This window comes from Hyperolius riggenbachi, chromosome 6 (assembly GCF_040937935.1).
Source record: "Hyperolius riggenbachi isolate aHypRig1 chromosome 6, aHypRig1.pri, whole genome shotgun sequence".
NCBI lineage: Eukaryota > Metazoa > Chordata > Amphibia > Anura > Hyperoliidae > Hyperolius > Hyperolius riggenbachi.
The window spans coordinates 315127994-315147773 of NC_090651.1; the positions used below are offsets into that span (position 1 = coordinate 315127994).

Genomic DNA, 19780 nt, shown 5'->3' on the forward strand with positions numbered 1-19780 from the left:
TGGTTAATAAATTGTGATAAGTAGTGATAAAGTTATTAGCGAATGAATGGAAGGTGAAAATTGCTTTGATGCATAAGGTGAGAAATCCCCGTGGGCTGAAATGGTTAAATATATCATATAGGAGACACACTTTCGCATCCCACTGTACATTTACAGATGCATGTCACATGACCATGAGCTGTAGGTAAGCAAGTATAGAGAACCCTGCTTCTGGCAGGCCCAGATATACATCACAGGAGCCTATAGGCACAGACGTCCTGCTACCCCTAGACTTTGCCCTCCATGAACCTACAAATACCCACCAAACACACCACAAATGTGCTGGCTGGCCCAGCTGTCACTCTTCTCTCTTAGTTCCCTTGCCCATCATAGGTAGCTACAAGGGCCATTTAGTATTAGGTAGCCAGAGGTTCTCTCAGTATTAAGTAGCAAGAGGTGCCCCCAAGTATTAGGTAGCTAGAGGTGCCCCCAGTTGAATGTAGATCTCATCAGTGGAATGCTGCGAGTCAGGTGAGTAGCCTATCATTTATACTCAACTTGGGCCTCTGCACAGGGTAGAAGAGAGGAGGGCACTCAGGGAGGGGAGTGAGCCACCTTTCCATCATCAAGCGCCTGTAGGCATGTGCCTACAGTGCCTTATGGTAAATCGGGCCCTGGCTTCTGGGAAGAAAAGAGGAGACCCATATAAATACTGGAGGAGCTAAATATAATGCTTTGCTGCATGGTGGGGAGGGGAGCCAGAGGGGGGATAATATCATGGAGAATGGGTTTGGGAGTTATTGCCAAAGCTTTTTTTTTTTGGGGGGGGGGGGGGGTTGATCCTAGGGAGGAGGCCCCATGCCATTCTGTCTATGGGGGCCCTGTAGGTTCTTGTTAAACCCCTGATCTCTGAAGCCACATATGCCCCTCAACCAGGAACATAGCTCTAGCAGCCATAGCAGCTGCAATGGGTCCTGAAGCAGGTGAAAAACAGGAAGTACTTAATCCTTTCACTGGACAAGGTATAGGAGGCGCCCAAAAAGATAGGAAAAAAGTGGCAATTTTTTTTTTAAATGATAAAAAAACGTCACTCTCAAGGAGTTTAAGAAAAAGGGGGTTCAAATTTATTAATACATATACAGCACAAAGACAACGCATTTCCCGGCGTAAGCCGCTTCTTCAGGTCAAATACGTGCTGAACAGATTAAATTCTGTTCTGGTGCGCCTCGCATGCGAATGTTGTTAAATGTGAAAGCTAGGTTCACACTAGATGGCAAATCGTACTGTTTTCTGAAACAGACCACAAGAGACAAACAGACGTGTCAACAGATCTTGTGTTGACTATTTGATCCAGCCTCCGGTGTCCGGAATGGGCGTTCTCTGATTATCTACTATATAAATATTGACACACTGCACTATGGATGCAGCCTCACTAAAGAAGCATCTTTCCATAGCACCCTTTGATGAAGGACCTCTGTTAAAAGCGGCGTTGTCAGGGTAATGGCCTCTGACCTGCAGTCACTCTGCTACATTACACTTGCTGCACAGGCTGCTCCTCTATCTGCTTTCTTGCTATGCTGTACTTGTGCATTTCCCTGCTGCTGTTATTTGCTATGTTACAAGCCTGTCTGTTATAACATTGTGACTACTGCGTACAGGGGTGAGCCTGGGGTGCCTGGCACCTGGGTGCAAGATTTTCTCTGGCGCCTATGGGAGTGGTTAAATTAACCACGCCCAACCACATAACCACACCCATGTCCTTCCTAATCACACCCACACCTTCCACCTCTTTACGCATGCATGTGATACCCCATTTCTACCCCTCTTCCATGGGCTTGCTTCTGGCTGGCTTTGGCTTCCTGCGAGTCTGCTAGTCTCTGGACTGACTCAGGCTGAGAGGCTCTGCGAGTGCGACGCAGTCACACACTGCGTATTTATGGCTGCCTGCGGCCACCCTACTCTCGCTCGCTGACGTCGGCTCCTCCCCCCTGCCAAGCCCAAGGTGGGCTGCCTGTATCGTTCCCGTTGCGCCACACAGCCTGCCAGTGTTGCCAACCTTTCACGTTATTTTTTACTGACAAATACCTAAAAATTTACTGACAAAAGATTATTTTTACTGACAAAAATTCCCCACTAAATGCACATAAGAGACAGCTTTTCCCCATGTAAATGCACATAACGAGAGACTGCTTTTCACCAGCAAATGCACATAACGAGAGACTGCTTTTCACCAGCAAATGCACATAACAAGAGACTGCTTTTCACCAGCAAATGCACATAACAAGAGACTGCTTTTCACCAGCAAATGCACATAACAAGAGACTGCTTTTCACCAGCAAATGCACATAACAAGAGACTGCTTTTCACCAGCAAATGCACATAACAAGAGACTGCTTTTCACCAGCAAATGCACATAACAAGAGACTGCTTTTCACCAGCAAATGCACATAACAAGAGACGGCTTTTCACCAGCAAATGCACATAATGACAAACAGCCAGTGTCCCCAGGATATGAAGCCAGGGGGTATATGTGCCCGGGATAGGTAGCCAGGGGGTATATGTGCCCGGGATAGGTAGCCAGGGGGTATATGTGCCCGGGATAGGTAGCCAGGGGGTATATGTGCCCGGGATAGGTAGCCAGGGGGTATATGTGCCCGGGATAGGTAGCCAGGGGGTATATGTGCCCGGGATAGGTAGCCAGGGGGTATATGTGCCCGGGATAGGTAGCCAGGGGGTATATGTGCCCGGGATAGGTAGCCAGGGGGTATATGTGCCCGGGATAGGTAGCCAGGGGGTATATGTGCCCGGGATAGGTAGCCAGGGGGTATATGTGCCCGGGATAGGTAGCCAGGGGGTATATGTGCCCGGGATAGGTAGCCAGGGGGTATATGTGCCCGGGATAGGTAGCCAGGGGGTATATGTGCCCGGGATAGGTAGCCAGGGGGTATATGTGCCCGGGATAGGTAGCCAGGGGGTATATGTGCCCGGGATAGGTAGCCAGGGGGTATATGTGCCCGGGATAGGTAGCCAGGGGGTATATGTGCCCGGGATAGGTAGCCAGGGGGTATTATGTGCCCAGGATAGGTAGCCAGGGGGTATTATGTGCCCAGGATAGGTAGCCAGGGGGTATTATGTGCCCAGGATAGGTAGCCAGGGGGTATTATGTGCCCAGGATAGGTAGCCAGGGGGTATTATGTGCCCAGGATAGGTAGCCAGGGGGTAATATGTGCCCAGGATAGGTAGCCAGGGGGTAATATGTGCCCAGGATAGGTAGCCAGGGGGTAATATGTGCCCAGGATAGGTAGCCAGGGGGTAATATGTGCCCAGGATAGGTAGCCAGGGGGTAATATGTGCCCAGGATAGGTAGCCAGGGGGTAATATGTGCCCAGGATAGGTAGCCAGGGGGTAATATGTGCCCAGGATAGGTAGCCAGGGGGTAATATGTGCCCAGGATAGGTAGCCAGGGGGTAATATGTGCCCAGGATAGGTAGCCAGGGGGTAATATGTGCCCAGGATAGGTAGCCAGGGGGTAATATGTGCCCAGGATAGGTAGCCAGGGGGTAATATGTGCCCAGGATAGGTAGCCAGGGGGTAATATGTGCCCAGGATAGGTAGCCAGGGGGTATAGGGTCCCCGTTTAGGTAGTGACAGGAGCGCACCCAACCCTCCGCCTCTGCCGCCGCCGCCGCTCCCCCCTCACCTTGCAGCAGCTTCAGACCTCAATCAGCGGGCGACCCGACCAGTAAGAAGGCGCCAGGAGCACCCGCTCTATATGCGGAAGTGATGTCACTTCCGCATATCAGTGCGGCGTGCTAGGTCCTAGCGCCCGCCCGCCTGATCGAGGTCTGACGCGGCGCCGGCGGCTAGAGGGAGGGAGGGAGCGAGCGGTGGCCACAGGGGGAGAGCGGCGGCCGGGCGGCGCCTCTCAGAGGCAGGCGCCTGGGTGCCTTGCACCCGCAGCACCCGCCCAGGCTCGGCCCTGACTGCGTATCCCTGTATCGTGTGCACCAGAGTGTCACTCATTGACACTTGTAAGCTGGTGTTCATTTTGTATCCTGTGCTCCACTAATCTTTACTTGCATGATGTAATAAAAAAGCTGTGTTTGCTCATCTCAATACAAATTTATTGCAAATTCACTGTTGGTGTGCTGGTCAATTGTTTTATATACTGTACATTGACTATTGCATCAGACATGTTCGGACACGTTCATTTTGTCTGTTGCAGTGACAAAGCACAAAGTCCAGTTCTGCAAGACATTTCTGCACACCGGATGCAAGCCGTACATATCATAGATAGCATGCTATCTCTGACATGCCCATTGTAACCGACATCAATTGACACATGAGAATAATGGGAGGGTAACGGGATCGTACATGGGACCTGTTGGTGGTCATCTATTGCACTGCTGTGGTCTAGCATAAACCCAAGAGTCTGAGTTATTCCTGCCAAGTGGCCTTTTTATATAAATCTACACACACGACAGTCAACCCAGGAGCTTTAACCACTTCCCTACAAAAGCAATTTTCAAATAACAATCCTCCCATTCATTTGCCAATAACTTTAGTGCTATTTATCACACCAAAATGATGATCTATTATTGTTTTTGGGTTTTTTTGGACACAAATAAGGCTTTCTTTATTTGGTACGTTTTTCTAAGAATTATTTATTTTTTTATGCATTTTAATCACTTCACTACTGAGGGACATTTCCCCTTCTGCACCAGAGCAATTTTTACCTTTCAGCACTCCTTCCATTCATTTGCCTATAACTTTATTACTACTTATCACAACGAAACAATCTATATCTTATTTTTTTTAACCACCAGTTAGGCTTTCTTTATTTGGTACATTTTGCTAAGAATTATTTTATTCTAAAAGCATTTTAATGGAGAAAATAAGAAAAAGATGGAAAAATTTATTATTTCTCAGTTTTCGGCCATTAGTTTTTCAAAATTATACAAGATACCATAATTAAAACCCACACATTGTATTTGTCCATTTGTCCCGCTTGTTGCAACGTATAAAATATTTCCCTAGTACAATGTATGGCGCCAATATTTTATTTGGAAATAAAGGTGAATTTTTTAGTTTTGCTTCCAAGACTATTTACAAGCCCATATTTTCAAAATGTACAGTAATATACCCTCTTTACATACATATTAAACAATTTCAGTCCCTAAGGTAACTATGTATTTTTTTTTTAATTGTCATTTTTTTTTATTCAAAAATTGTATTTGGGTAATTATGGGATCGTGCGGGGGATAAGGTGTTAATTTTAAATGTATGTGTGGGTCTATTTATTAAAATAAATATATGTAGGTGTAATTTTACTATTTGGCCACAAGATGTCCTCACACATTATTTCCTATTAGCGTACTATAAGTACGTGAACAAGAAGTAATGCGTGGATGTGTTAGTACGTGTTACTTCGGGTAGTTACAATGATCGTGGCATCTAATTTATGCTGAACTGTGTTCCCATTCATTCATCTCCCCTCTGACGAATAGCAGCAAGAACGCACTCAGGAGCAAGCGATAGCAGTTGGATTCAATTGACGATTATCTACAGTACGTCCCTGGGTAGGAATTGTCCTGCAGGATGTAGATAATCCGTCGTAAACCACATAAGTGGTTAAGGAGAATAAGTTTTAGTTTATAGTTTAAAAATGAAAAGTGTTACTGTATGTAAAGCCCACACATTTTATTTACCCACTTGTCCCAGTTATAACAACATTTAAATAATGTTCCTAGTACAATGTATGGCGATAATATTTTTTATTTGGAAATAAAGGTGCACTTTTTCCATTTAGTGTTTTTTATACTATATAAATAATTACAAGTCTATATTTGCAAAAATAACAGTATTATACCCTCATGACATACATATTAAAAATAAATCCCTAGGGTAACTATTTATGTTTTTTTTTATGATGTCACTTTTTTTTTTTTTTTTTTATTTTGGTAACTATGAGGTAGGGGTGAAAGGGGTTAATAACTAATAACATTTTATTTTTATACATATATTATAGTGTATGTGAGTGTATTTTTACTTTTTGTCCACTAGATAGCCCCACACTTTTTCCTGTGTACTGTAAACAGCAAACAGTACACAGAAAGTGCTCTGTATGTGTTTTATACTTTCAGTTTGTGAATAAATACCAGCATCTCACTGATGCCAGCGTTCATTCACTACTGGCACTTTGATCGTATTTGGGAACACACGTTCCCATTCACTAATCACTGACCAGCAGGACTATCTACGCATAGCAGAAATCCACAAGAGGTTAATTACACATGTATCTCTTTTACCTGATTTAGGATATGTGATATTAAAGATATCATCATCTCGGACTTGAAATTCATTTTCTGCGAAAGCAATATCTTCAGCATTGCATCCCATGCAGGGTAAGAGTATCCCTTTGTAATCAAAGAATAGCTTGCTCATTCTGTAAGAGAAAACAATGCACAGTATAACATCCCATCAAACTCAGAAGCAGTACTGCAGCAACTCCCTGGTAATGTTAAGCAAAACAGAAAGGTGCTTTATGCATTTTCATTTCATTGGTAACCTCCATACAATGTCCTTTTCCTCTTTAAAAACCTTAAAAAAAACAACTGTCTTCTTTCTAAATAATTAATGTTGCCTTTAAAGTGGAACAGAAGTATCCTAAAAAAAAAAAAAGTTTCACTTACCTGGGGCTTCTGCCACCCCCCTACAGCCGACCTGTGCCCACGCCGTTTCCAAACAATCCTCTGCTCCCCCGCCGCGGCTTACATTCATTCACCTAGTGAAAGAAAACTTCTAAGTCGACCTCGACTGCACCTTGGCCATGCGTATCCTCATAGGCGTTCCCCTGGCTAGGAGCATCCCGAGCAGGTGCAGTACCAGAAAATCTCTACTGCGCCTGTGCAGAACACTCCTGGAGCGTGAACGAGGACGCGTGGCCCGTGCAGTGGACAACGCCTGCCAGAAGTGAAAGTGAGCTGCAGTGAGGGAACGGAGGATCGTTTGGGAACTTTGAGGGCTGGTCCTGTTATCATGAATAAAGAAATGGATTAACCTACCTGGCGTTCAGTTTCTGCAGGATTTTTGTGCAAATAGTGGTTCAATACATTTTTGTGAAATTTTTGCCTGCAACTTACTAAAATTTGTCTAGCAAGGGTCTAGTATCCATTTCATATACAAAACCATGTAAAAAAATGTAATTCAAATTTCTAAAATAAACTTCTCAATCTCACTAATAATATAAACTAGCTGATGGCCCGGTGTTGCCCGGGTATGTATTTGGCTGGTGTTGGCACCACCCACTTTTTCTAACCCTAATACACAATTACTAAATTACTCAATGACCAAGTTTGTGAGCTTTGTGGTCTTTGTCATCAATAATTTGCATTGAAATGAAACAAATCTGATTGGCTGTTTGAGGCTCCACCTCCTTTCCAGAATTTGAACCCCAGTCACCCAATGACCAACTGTAACAGGTTTGAGGGTTGTGCCATTAATGGCAGCAATTAAATATTCCCCTTGAAAATCAATAGGTGAATTTTGATTGCCTTTTGTAGGCTCCACCCACATTTCTGAATATTAAGCCCAGTCACTCAGTGACCAACTGTGCAAAGTTTAAAAACCCCGCCATTAAAAGTGGAAGAATGGCTTTAGTTTACATTTTCCCAGTGACATTTACAAATTTCACTGGGAAAATTTCACTGCAGCCATTCTTACACTGTTAAAGAGAGTCTGAAGCGAGAATAAATCTCCCTTCAGACCTCATAGTTAGCAGGGGCATGTGTGCCCCTGCTAAAACGCCGCTATCCCGCGGCTTAACAGGGTCCCTTCACCCCCAAATCCCCTCCGTACATCGCGGAATCTCTTCCGCATTGGGACAGGGCTAACCGCCGCAGCCCTGCCTCCCGCGCGTCTATCAGACGCGTACCTCCGCCTCTCCCCCGCCCCTCTCAGTCTTCCTTCACTGAGAGGGGCGGGGGAGAGGCGGCGGCAGGGCTGCAGCCGTTAGCCCTGCCTCCAGGAAGAGCAAAATTTACGACCAATTTGGTCGTTGATTTTGCAGGGGGGGGGGGGGGGGGGGGGGTTTGGGGGTGAAGGGACCCCCGTTTAGCCGCGGAATAGCGGCGTTTTAGCAGGGGCACATGTGGCCCTGCTAACTATGATCTCTGAAGCGAGAAAAATTCAAGTGTAAACTATTCCATTTGACTAACATTGGTTTTCAATTGTAATGTGATTTTGCATGTGAAAAAAAGCATGTGATTTTGACAAGTGTGGTCCCAGCCCAAAGGGCAATTTTAGATATTTGGCAGCTGTCAATGGGCCTGATTCATTAGCAGCACAGCTTAATGTGAAGGAGTGCTTGCTTTGCCTCCCTTACATAGCAGCGTTTGCAGCTATGTAAGGAGCGTGCCTTCCTTACTTACGTGCATTGCTTACATAGCACCGCATGTAACTTTAACTGCGGGAAGTCCTGTGAAGTAGCGTTACCGCGACACTTCACTCGCGGCCTCTACTATGCTAATTTATATAGTTACAACTATATTCGGAAATATGGAAGGGGATGCAGTGAAAACGTCACTTCCGTCACATCGCACCGTACCGCGTTAGTATGAAAGTCCCCATAGACTTTCATTGCCCGGGCGGTAGGGTGCGGTAAAATTATTATTTACCAGTGTGAAAGGCCAAACCCTCCCACCCTTAAAAAAAAACCATTTATACATACCTAGGGATCCTTCAGCCCCCTTAGGCCACTGGCTCCCTCGCTGCCCTCCCAGGCTGCCTCGATCCTCCACTGGCCGTTCAGGTATACTGAATCTTCCAATCACTGCCTTTTGCCACATACTGAGCATGCGCGGGCTGCCCGCACACGTCCCCATGGTGTTCCCATTGCCGGGAGCATTCTGCTCTGTACTACTGCACAATGGGAGTGCACGCATGGCTGAGCTGTGCATGCACAGTATGTGTCCGATTCATAAACAGCTGTGCGATAAAAAAAATCTTGTCGGGAAAATACCGCACTCGGTATTTTCCCGGTCTGTGTGCTAATTCATAAAGATTTCCCCAGCTGCCCTTGGAGGTCGGTAAATTACCGCAGACCATTGAGCGGTAGAGTAGAGCAGTGTCTCGATCCTCTCTTTGCCCTGCAGAAATGAATCACACAGACGGCTCTCTCTGGCTCTCTCCACTGATGACTCAGACAGAGGAGTCACACAGTCTTTCCCTGCCTGCTAAATGACTCACACAGTCGGCTCTCTCCACTGATGACTCAGACAGATGACTCAAAAGAGTTGGGACCAGCACCATGCAAGATAAAAAACAATAATATTAAATATTAATTACGATTAGAATGTGCTAAGGGGAACCAGAAGAGTTATTGAGTCAAAACAGAGAGAGGAGGAACCCCCATAGACAGCACCAGACTAATGAAATGAGAAAATATCAAACTTTATTATATTCCAAAAAACCATCATCAATGATAAAAGCATTTATTAAAAAAGGTCATATACAGATGACCAACCGGGTCTCTCAATCCCAAAAAAGAGAGAACAACAGTATTATACAACCTCCATATAAATGATATTAATTTTCTCTTTTATTTTTCTTTTTCCTGCAATCTAGGTTGTCTATTTACTTGTGGAGGATCTGATACTGTCCTATACAGACAGGAATGTTTCAAAGAGTATATCTGGTATATGGAAGACAAAAGTATACGTTTTGGTTTGGTGATTATATGTGTGTGGGCAACTGTATGTCCTACATGTATACCCTCTTGTTTTGTATGCACTCTCTTATGCATGAAGTTTTTACTTTATATATATTTTTCTTTGATACTTACCTTCCCTTTTTGGAGGAGATATGTGAGTATTTCTCTCTCCTTATTATATTTCTTGGGGATTACACATTTTTTGACACACTTACTTCCTTTCTGATGGATTTGGTCTTTGGGGCACACATGGTGTTACATCTGATGCATTGTGATTACCCAGAATGGCTGTTTTTATATATATATTTTTTTTTATGTAATTTATATATATATATGTATATTAATGGAGGTTATTTTTCTCCCCTCCTCTCTCTCCCCCTCCTTTCCCTCTCGCCTTTCTTCATGTTGTGCCCTTCCCTCTCCTTTCTTCTTTTAGTGGTCATTATATTATGGAACAGATGTTTCCCTTGGAAGAGAGAGAAGATATCTTCGGCGCCTCTTCGCATACAATTCTCATTGACCTTAATATGAAGCTTGGGCAGTGTGTTTGGATGTGTTTTTGATATGTCTGTGCATTCTGTATTTCCTCCACAAGATGGCATATTGCTTAAGTTTTTCTGTATTTTCTTTGATACAATGTTTTATGTCAATCCTCGTTCATGCTCTATTTTCCGTGTAGCTATGATACACTACACTATTAACTATTACAATTTCTTCGTTTATCATATTATTCCTTCAATTATTTTCCTAAATTCCATCTATGTCTTGCCCCTCCCCACCCGTTCGCCGCTTCCATTATCCGGCTCTTCACATTACGGACAGTCAGCTGCGTGGGGTTCCTATGGTTACCCCACGCTAGTCTGGCTGATGACGCGGCCGCGTCATATCCGTTTTTTTGCGGCGACGCACTTCCGTTATTCAGCGTCCATGGAGTATAAGGGCGACAGTTTTTCAGTCTCACTCCAGCCTCCTCTGAAGCGGGTTGAGCCCGCGTGGTGCACTAAGGCTGTCTGACGGGCTTCTCTCCTCCTTCCCTCCTCTGGCGTCTGGTCTGCTGATCCTGGTCTTTTTCATCCCCACGTAAGTCACCCCGGCTCATGCTTTATTCTTTCATCTTTGGGCATTGTGCAATATATAATACTTTCAGTCACAGGCAGGTATTCTACCTTCCCATCTTCCCCCACCCTTTGGTCCCTCCACTGGCTGCCCCCACTATGCACTTTAATGGACTATAGGTCCCATTGCACATACACACTTTGATTAGCACATTGCTAACCCTTACACATAGTGTTATTTCATTACAATTTTGGGTGGGCTTTTACAATATACATACAATAGGTGATCTTTGTACCAGTAACCAGTTGGTGTTATCTAAAAGATATATGTTATTATTTACTATTTTTTGGGATTGAGAGACCTGGTTGGTCATCTGTATATGACCTTTTTTAATAAATGCTTTTATCATTGATGATGGTTTTTTGGAATATAATAAAGTTTGATATTTTCTCATTTCATTAGTCTGGTGCTGTCTATGGGGGTTCCTCCTCTCTCTGTTTTGACTCAGACAGATGAGTCACACAGTCTTTCCCTGCCTGCTGAAATGATTCACACAGAGGGCTCTCTGGCTCTCTCCACAGATGAATCAAACAGACTTCGGCTCTCTGCACTTTGCATTCATCAGAGCTGTCAGAGCTGTCGGTAACTTGTTAAGACCTCACCAGAGGTGTCGGTAACTACCGCCAGGCTTACCGCTTGTTGAAGGCTTTATGAATTGACATTTGCTGACAATTTGTTGACATGTGTTGTCGGTAACTGCAGCCAAGTCGGTAATTTATCTCCCTGGTCGGTAATGTCAGCTTTTCATGCGGTAACAGCCTTTATGAATTGACATTTTGCTAAGTGGATGGTAAAGTCTGCTGTTTTCAGCATTACCGCATGAGGTAATGCTTTATGAATCGAGGCCAATGTGTCCGATTGGTGGCGACTGAAAGATGTATCCGGACAGATAGCAGAGGATCAAGGTGGCCCGGCAGGATTGTGAGGGAGCCAGGGGCCTGAAGGAGTCAGGAGGAAGCTCAGATATGTAGGAATGCTTTTATTTATTTTTTTTGTCTCAGGTACACTTTAAAGGGATCCAAGCAGCTTTTTTTCTGCAGTTTGTCCTGGTTTTTACTAGCTTTCTAATAGCTGTAGGAGCTGCCATTTACCCCTTCCCTTTCACTCTGCCCTCATTTATCGAGGGGAAGGTGTGAATGTAATCAAGTGTGACTTTTCTAAACTATTTCAAGTACAGTGTGATATCCCCGCCCCTGCTGGTGAAAACTTGCTACTGCTAATTACAGCAGTCTTTATCTGCCTATTCTTTCTGTGGGTGGCAGGCCACGGAAGTAGGACAATAAAAATCTCTAACAAGGATTTAAATGTAAAAAAAAAAAAGAGGTAGAATGGAATATGTTTTTAGTAATGAGCCACATTGTTAGCATGCATTTTTGATGTGCTATTGACATGTTCTTGGGGCTAAAAATGCTGCCCAGTTCACTTTGAGTATGAAGATTAAGTGTTCCGATGTCATATTGTCAACTTTTGTCTACATGAGCTGCATGCTTATCACAGGGGTGTGACTGGAACTGCTGATGCCAGAAGATTGGCTTTTTATTTGGGCAATTCATATTTTTTACAACCAGGTCAGCAATGACAGCTTTTAAAGTTTATTGCAGAGAAGAGTGGATCAACACGTGCAGCACTCCCTTTTAATATGAACCGTATCAAGCGAATGAGTAAAATAAACCGATACTCTCATTACTGCTGCACTGACTCTTGACCCGGTTGCTGGACGTGAGCTCTGTTTAGGCCAATAGGAAGAAAGAAATCTTGTCAACAAGTGGAGGTGGAGTGGCGGGCACTGAATGTGGACCAGTGATGGCCGTTTCGGGTCCTCCTAGATGCTTGGTCATGTTGCATAATACAAAAGCGAAACGTGGACATCCGGCACATAATGGGGTTAAGCCCCGCCTCTTCCGGGTGCCACATCTTGAACGTGATTGGAGCCACTAGCGGTGATGTCACATCAAGGAGAATCAAGGAAACTACGGCGGAGCTAGAATGAATTTAGCAGCATTGGAGAGAAGAAACAAACGTCGGCACTGCAAGCAATTCAGGTTATTCTGAGATATAAAGTGATTCAGCAAAATCGTAAGAATGCAAGCCTGTGCAACAGTTCAAAAAGTAGGTGCATATATTGGTCCTGGTGAGCCAGTATGTGCGGGGCTGGGCTGAGGCATAGGCGAAAGAGGCTCCGGCCTCAGGGCGCAGTGTAGGAGGGGGCGCACAACTCACCTCCTTCACGTCCGCCTAACTACCTGTGACCTAGATCCTGGCCCAACACAGTTCATGTTGAACTGCCCCGACCTGTTCGTACCGGTATTCCTAAAAATTGTTAACTGTTCCTTAAAATCAGGGATATTTCCTGCTTTACTGAAGGAAGCAATCATCAGGCCTCTCCTCAAAAAACCCTCCCTGGACCCAGATGCAATGACCAGCTACAGACCTGTCTCTAACCTTCCCTTTCTGGGCAAGCTAATTGAAAAAGCTGTTTACCTCCAGCTAGAAGCCAAAATCCTACAAAACAACAGTTATGACCCATTCCAGTCTGGCTTCAGGAAACACCACAGCACTGAAACGGCCCTCATCCAAATATGCAACCACCTGCTCATGGCAAGAGACAGAGGAGAGTGCTCCATCCTCATACTGCTAGACCTTTCTGCAGCCTTTGATACAGTTGACCATGACATCTTGATAAACAGGCTACAGGAATACTGCGGCATTGATGGCATAGTTCTTCAGTGGTTCCAATCCTTCTTGAGTGGCAGAACCCACAAAGTGTCTATGGGGCCCTCCCTGTCCACCCCTGTATCACTTAGGTATGGGGTGCCCCAGGGCTCAATCCTCTCTCCCCTGCTTTTCACGATTTACATGTTACCGCTGGGAAAACTAATCCAAAAACATGGCCTGACATACCACTGCTATGCAGACGACACTCAACTATATCTTTCCTTCAAGCCTGGTGTGACAGACCCAACTCTAACTATAAACGCCTGCTTACGTGAACTACAGCAATGGATGAATGACAACTGGCTGAAACTAAATGCAGACAAAACTGAAGTCCTTCTGATAGGAGGGCAGAGCATGATAACAAAACAACTTAACTTGCAGTCTTCACCACTGGGAATAGGAGGCACGGATCTGCGCAGCTCTGATCATGTGCGTAGCCTGGGAGTTCTAATTGATTGGGATTTAAACTTCAGAACTCAAATCTCTGCTGTGGTGAAATCATCCTATTTTCACCTGAAGAACATTGCAAAAATCAAGCACCTCATACCCCCAGAAGATCTGCCAACCTTAGTCCACGCCTTCATCACATCCCGACTGGACTACTGCAATGCTCTCTACACTGGCCTTCCAAAAAAGGTCTTGTACCGACTACAGCTGATACAGAATACTGCTGCCAGACTGCTAACCAACCAACCCCGTCACTGCCACATAATGCCAGTCCTGCACTCCCTTCACTGGCTACCTATAGAATGGAGGGTCCTATTCAAGATCGGCCTACTGACATTTAAATCCCTGAATAATTTAGGCCCTGGATACATGAAAGATATGTTGCAGCTGCGTAGCAATCCCCGCATTCTCAGATCAACAGGTTCTAATAATCTAGTCATACCCAGAGTCCACTTGGAAACTTTTGGTCCCAGAGCCTTCTGTCATGCTGCCCCTACGTTTTGGAACTCCTTACCTCAACAGATCAGGACAGCTCCATCCCTGGACGTGTTTAAATCCAGACTGAAAACCCACCTGTTCAGTTTGGCATTTGCAGAAATATAACTTTTGTTGTGTGAATACTTCATCCTACTAATTACTGAATCTGAGAGAGCCTAAGCGCTTTGAGTCCTATGGGAGAAAAGCGCTATAGAAATGTTATTGTATTGTATTATTGTACTTAGCTATCAGTCTCCTATTGTGCTTGAAGCAGAGAGAAATAAGAAAAGGGGATACATGGCAATGACTGCAAGCCAGATAACTAGAGATTAAAGAGGAGCTGTCAGGCATACTATGCCAGGATAAAAAAAACACATATAAGTAGATAAATACTAGCTCTACTTACATGATAGATGTATTGCACTGTCCACGATTTGATTTCAGTTAATTTTATAAAATAAAATAAGGAAATGCAGATAATCCTTTTCCCTGGCAGGGGCCATCTTTAGTCCCTCCAGCGAAGCCAATGCTGGCGTCATTTCCTCCCTTACCCCCCCCCCCCCCCCCAGCAATAGCCAGCGCTACTGTAGTGGCACCCCTGCATCCATGAGAACCCCCCAGCCCTGCTACTATATCAATAGGGATCCCCCTGCATTTACCCTCAACCCTGTAGCATCCATCTTGTCTCGCAGCATAACAGCGCTTAGCAGGGACGAATAAATGCAGCTCTATCGCCTGGAACCATGTTGAGGATAATCTGTCTGCATATATTCTTCCCTGCTAGGCTCTATAATGCTGCGGGCCGAGTGGGGATGTTACAGAGTGGAGGGTTAATGCAGGGGGAATCCCTTTGGAAATAGTAGCAGGGCCGGGGGTCCCCATGGATGCGGAAGTGCCCGCTGCCCCCCCTCCCCGAATAAAGAGACAGAGATGCCTGTCGGGCCTGACTGCGGGGAAGGGGGTGGACATTGGCAGCCAATAAGAAAGGGATAGGCGTGAGTGACACAGGCTGCAGCCAATCAGGCTGAACTAGCTGTGTCTGGGGAGAAAAGGAGAACTCCACCAGCCCCCCCCCCACCCCCCCTCCAGCCTGCACTGCTACTTCTCTTTTGCGGCTAATTGCTGCGTACTTTAGAGCTGGGGACATGAGAATTCATCTGTAATAAAAAAAAGTAAGATCTGTTTTTAAGTTAGGCATTGCCTTTTTAGCATCCTTTTTATCTGTATTGCAGAAGATAGAAATAGGGAATTGATTTTGGTTTTTATTCCTAACAGTTACTCTTTAAGGTGATGGGCACCTCTTAGCACAGGCTTGCACTCTTGCAAATTGCTGATGCACTTTATATCTCGGAATAAACCGAATTGCATGCAGTACCGACTTTCGTTTCTTCTTACCATTGTTGATATTGAACTCTTTAGGTCAGAGCACGCAAGACATGGTAAGCCAGCCGGCCCTGGCTGGTCCAGCTGCAACCCTCCGGATTACGCTGCAGTGCCAACGCTTTGCTCCACTAATCTTGATACTCATGACTAGGCAAATTGCAGTCACTGGTACTGTAGCATTTTATGGGCGATTGCGCTCCAATGCAATAGATAGGAACACTGCAAAATCACTTTTCAGTCACTGTACAAAAGTGATTTTGCAGGGATTTTATTACCCGAACAAGAAAAACATTTTTAAAAAATGGAAATCGCAATCGCTAGCCAAAGCGTCTAGCCTAAGAAGAGTTGTGCGGATCAGTGTACTTTAGTAGTGGATTTAATGTTAAGATTTGTATATAGCTACTTCACACAGATGAGTTCTTTATACATGTCCATGAAAACTGAATGCCTAATTTAAAGTAAATGTAATCTATTAAAAATAAAATTAAATCAGCCAGATACTTACCTAAGGAGAGGGAAGGCTCTGGGTTCTATAGAACCTACTTGCTCCTCCCCCGGTCTGCTCGTTGCGGCACCAGCTCCTCCATTTGAATCCCCCGCTGCAAGGCACTTCGGGGAGCCGAGTCCTCCCGAAGACAGGCGGCTCCATACTGTGTGAGTGCGCAAGAGAGGACGCTTGCACGTGTGCAGTATGGAGTGGTCCGTCTTTGGGAGCACTCAAACTCCCAAAGACTTCCGAAGCCTCCTTTTGGCGGCTGAGACAGCAGTATATGACCAAATTGATTGAATACTGCTACGAAGGAGCCAGCGCTAGAACGGGGAACGAGAGAGGCACAGGAAGGCTCTTTAGGACCCAGAATCTTCCCTCACTTTAGGTAAGTATCTGCTTCATTTTTTTTATCATTGATTCCCAATGACTTTAAAAGGCTGATATGAAGCCAAGTCAAAGAAGCCAAACGGCTACAAAGTTCAGGAGAAAAACTATGTATTACTTACGTATCTTCAGCAAAGTGGTGCCTCTTGCTAAGAAATAAATATGTGACCCGTTCCTTCCTCTGTGAACCACTAGGTCTTTCAGCTCTAAAAAACTAAATCCAATCTGCAATTGTCTTCTTCTAAGAACCACAACTCCTCCCCACCCAGAGATATATCAGATTACACACTTTTTTTTTTACTAGAGTTCAGATCAGACTAGCAATTATATTACAGTATTTATTTCCCACTTCTTTTTCATTGCATATTCCAACAAATTAAATGTTTTTGTATTTCATGAAATGATCTATCAAAAAAAAGCCATATTATTAACTTATTAAACTTGATTGATAAAGTTTTACGCATATTTACACAGATTATGCAGCGATGTACAATAGAGAAGACATTATACAAGGACATCACAATGGTACACAAAATAGTTATGTAACAATGTAGGGATTAGTATAGCATAGGGCAGCAACAGCACGGTGGTGTAGTGGATAGCGCTCTCGCCTTGCAAGCACTGGGTCCCTGGTTCGAATCCCAGCTAGGTCAACATCTGCAAGGAGTCTGTATGTTCTCCCCGTGTCTGCGTGGGTTTCCTAAAGACAAGCCAATTTCCTCCCACATCCCAAAAACATACAGATAGGTTAATTGGCTTCCCCCTAAATCATCCCTAGACTACAATACATACACTACATGATACATACATAGACTATGGTAAGGACTAGATTGTGAGCTTCTCCGAGGGACAGTTAGTGACAAGACTATATATACTCTGTACAGCGGAAGATGTTGGCGCTATATAAATACTAAATAATAATAGTCCATATGGTGGCGGTGAAGAGCTCACTGTGTCCATATGGTGGCGGTGAAGAGCTCAAGGGGAGGAGGGTCCTGCCAAATAGGCTTACAATCTAAGGGGTGGGGTAAGAGCATATAACATCCATGTTAAATACATGTGAATGTGCTAATGGTATATAGGTAGTAATTGGCAAAACATGGGTAGTCAAAGGTATATAAAGTAACTGTGCACAGACTAATGAGGTAGGCTGTAAAGACACCTAAATAAAAGGGTAAGGGTTTTATTAACACTGCTCCTTACTACCTCTTCCCTCCCACTGCCTGAGCTCTACATTCAGAAAGTGGCACTGTATACACCACCCAGGGTGCAATGCCCCATTGACTTCCATGGAATGAGGCTGTGGCACTCTGTAGTCCACTGTGACCAGCAGCCTTAACAAGCTTTGTGCACCGCTCAGCACTGCTGACTATTGATAGAGATCCTAATTTAGGCTATGGTTGTAATGCCTCCTGGATGTTACTTACGCCTCCTGGAGGTGATGCTGCTTGTTTCTTCCTATGAGTATGCAGTCTCCAACTGGCCGCTGGGGATGTAATCCTAGGTACTGACTTCTGATATGTTTGTGGTGCTGGCCAATCAGTGCATAACTGGACACATGGGCAGGCCTGGTTCTAGCAATTATGGGGCAAAACTAACCTGGGGGCCCACCTGACACCTCCCCAGAAGCAAATCCACTCCCAGGGTTGGCTACAGGACCCCACCACCACCCAATTTAATGTGCTCCCTGGAGCCTAGGCGAAGTTTTTGGCAGCGTACCAACTCGCCTATCCTCGTTAGGCAATTGGGCACAGGGTGAGCCAATTGACAGTATTAAATAAGAGGTTTGCACACCCTGAGCATAGTATGAAGCAGATCTGCTGGGTGCTTGGTACAGTAAGACAGACCCGTGGGGAGGTCCTAAATAACAATGTAACTAGAAAAATACCAGCACACCAATTTTGCTTAGTGAATATATATATTGACAAAAGAAAAAAATACAAAAAATACATACAGCATTAGCAGAAAAAGTTGAAGCACACAGCATAGCAGTTAAACTGGAATGACTGAAACCTTATGCAATCCAGTGAGAGCACAAAACAGACGCAGGAAACATATGTACAAAGTTTAGGTTGCTAGACAAGTAGCAGCAAGTGATATGTATAATATAGTATTTGAACAAATGGCTAACAATCCAAAATGTACACACAGTTAACTGCACAGAAAATCACCCTGCATAGTTTACAATGAGAAAAAAGCATCAGAGTTCAAAAAGAGCAAGTAGAGCTACAGGGATGCAGGGGATGCCAAAAAACAAAAAGTGCTCAGAGATCCATTTACCCTGACAGCGCTGTTTCGGAGTGAATACTCCTTCCTCAGAGGGTAGCCAGGTACTGCTGCAGTGAGTGCTGAGAAGCACTCACTGCAGCAGTACCTGGCTACCCTCTGAGGAAGGAGTATTCACTCCGAAACAGCGCTGTCAGGGTAAATGGATCTCTGAGCACTTTTTGTTTTTTGGCATCCCCTGCATCCCTGTAGCTCTACTTGCTCTTTTTGAACTCTGATGCTTTTTTCTCATTGTAAACTATGCAGGGTGATTTTCTGTGCAGTTAACTGTGTGTACATTTTGGATTGTTAGCCATTTGTTCAAATACTATATTATACATATCACTTGCTGCTACTTGTCTAGCAACCTAAACTTTGTACATATGTTTCCTGCGTCTGTTTTGTGCTCTCACTGGATTGCATAAGGTTTCAGTCATTCCAGTTTAACTGCTATGCTGTGTGCTTCAACTTTTTCTGCTAATGCTGTATGTATTTTTTGTATTTTTTTCTTTTGTCAATATATATATTCACTAAGCAAAATTGGTGTGCTGGTATTTTTCTAGTTACATTGAGCCAATTGACAGCTCACCCTGCTGTCGTTGAAATTACGAGTAGCGTTAAATACCATCCCCCCATATTAAATACACTCGAAGTTGTAGCAACTAAGAGGGGACATGTAATTTGGGGTTCTGCTATTGCCGACACCTGAATTATATGTACATGGGTGCAGATGGATGAGTTGCACTGACCTGCTTTGCCTGGCTGGCACCTCTCCATTAGTCTGTGCGCTCTGTTCTACATCCTCACAAGGGCAC

The 19780-nt window shown here is 44.6% G+C and overlaps 1 protein-coding gene across 1 annotated transcript in view; it reads right to left on the reverse strand.

Annotated features, from left to right (window-relative positions):
• LOC137522857 (sulfotransferase 2B1-like) overlaps window positions 1–16892 on the reverse strand; it is a 63562-nt gene extending 46670 nt beyond the window's left edge. Inside the window, exons 1-2 of the mRNA XM_068242991.1 lie at window positions 16823–16892; window positions 6288–6424 (exon numbers count right to left, since the gene is read on the reverse strand). Coding sequence (XP_068099092.1) covers window positions 6288–6423 — 136 coding nt within the window. The 5' untranslated portion in view covers window position 6424; window positions 16823–16892. The remainder of the gene's footprint in view (window positions 1–6287; window positions 6425–16822) is intronic.
• Window positions 16893–19780: the final 2888 nt, after the last annotated feature.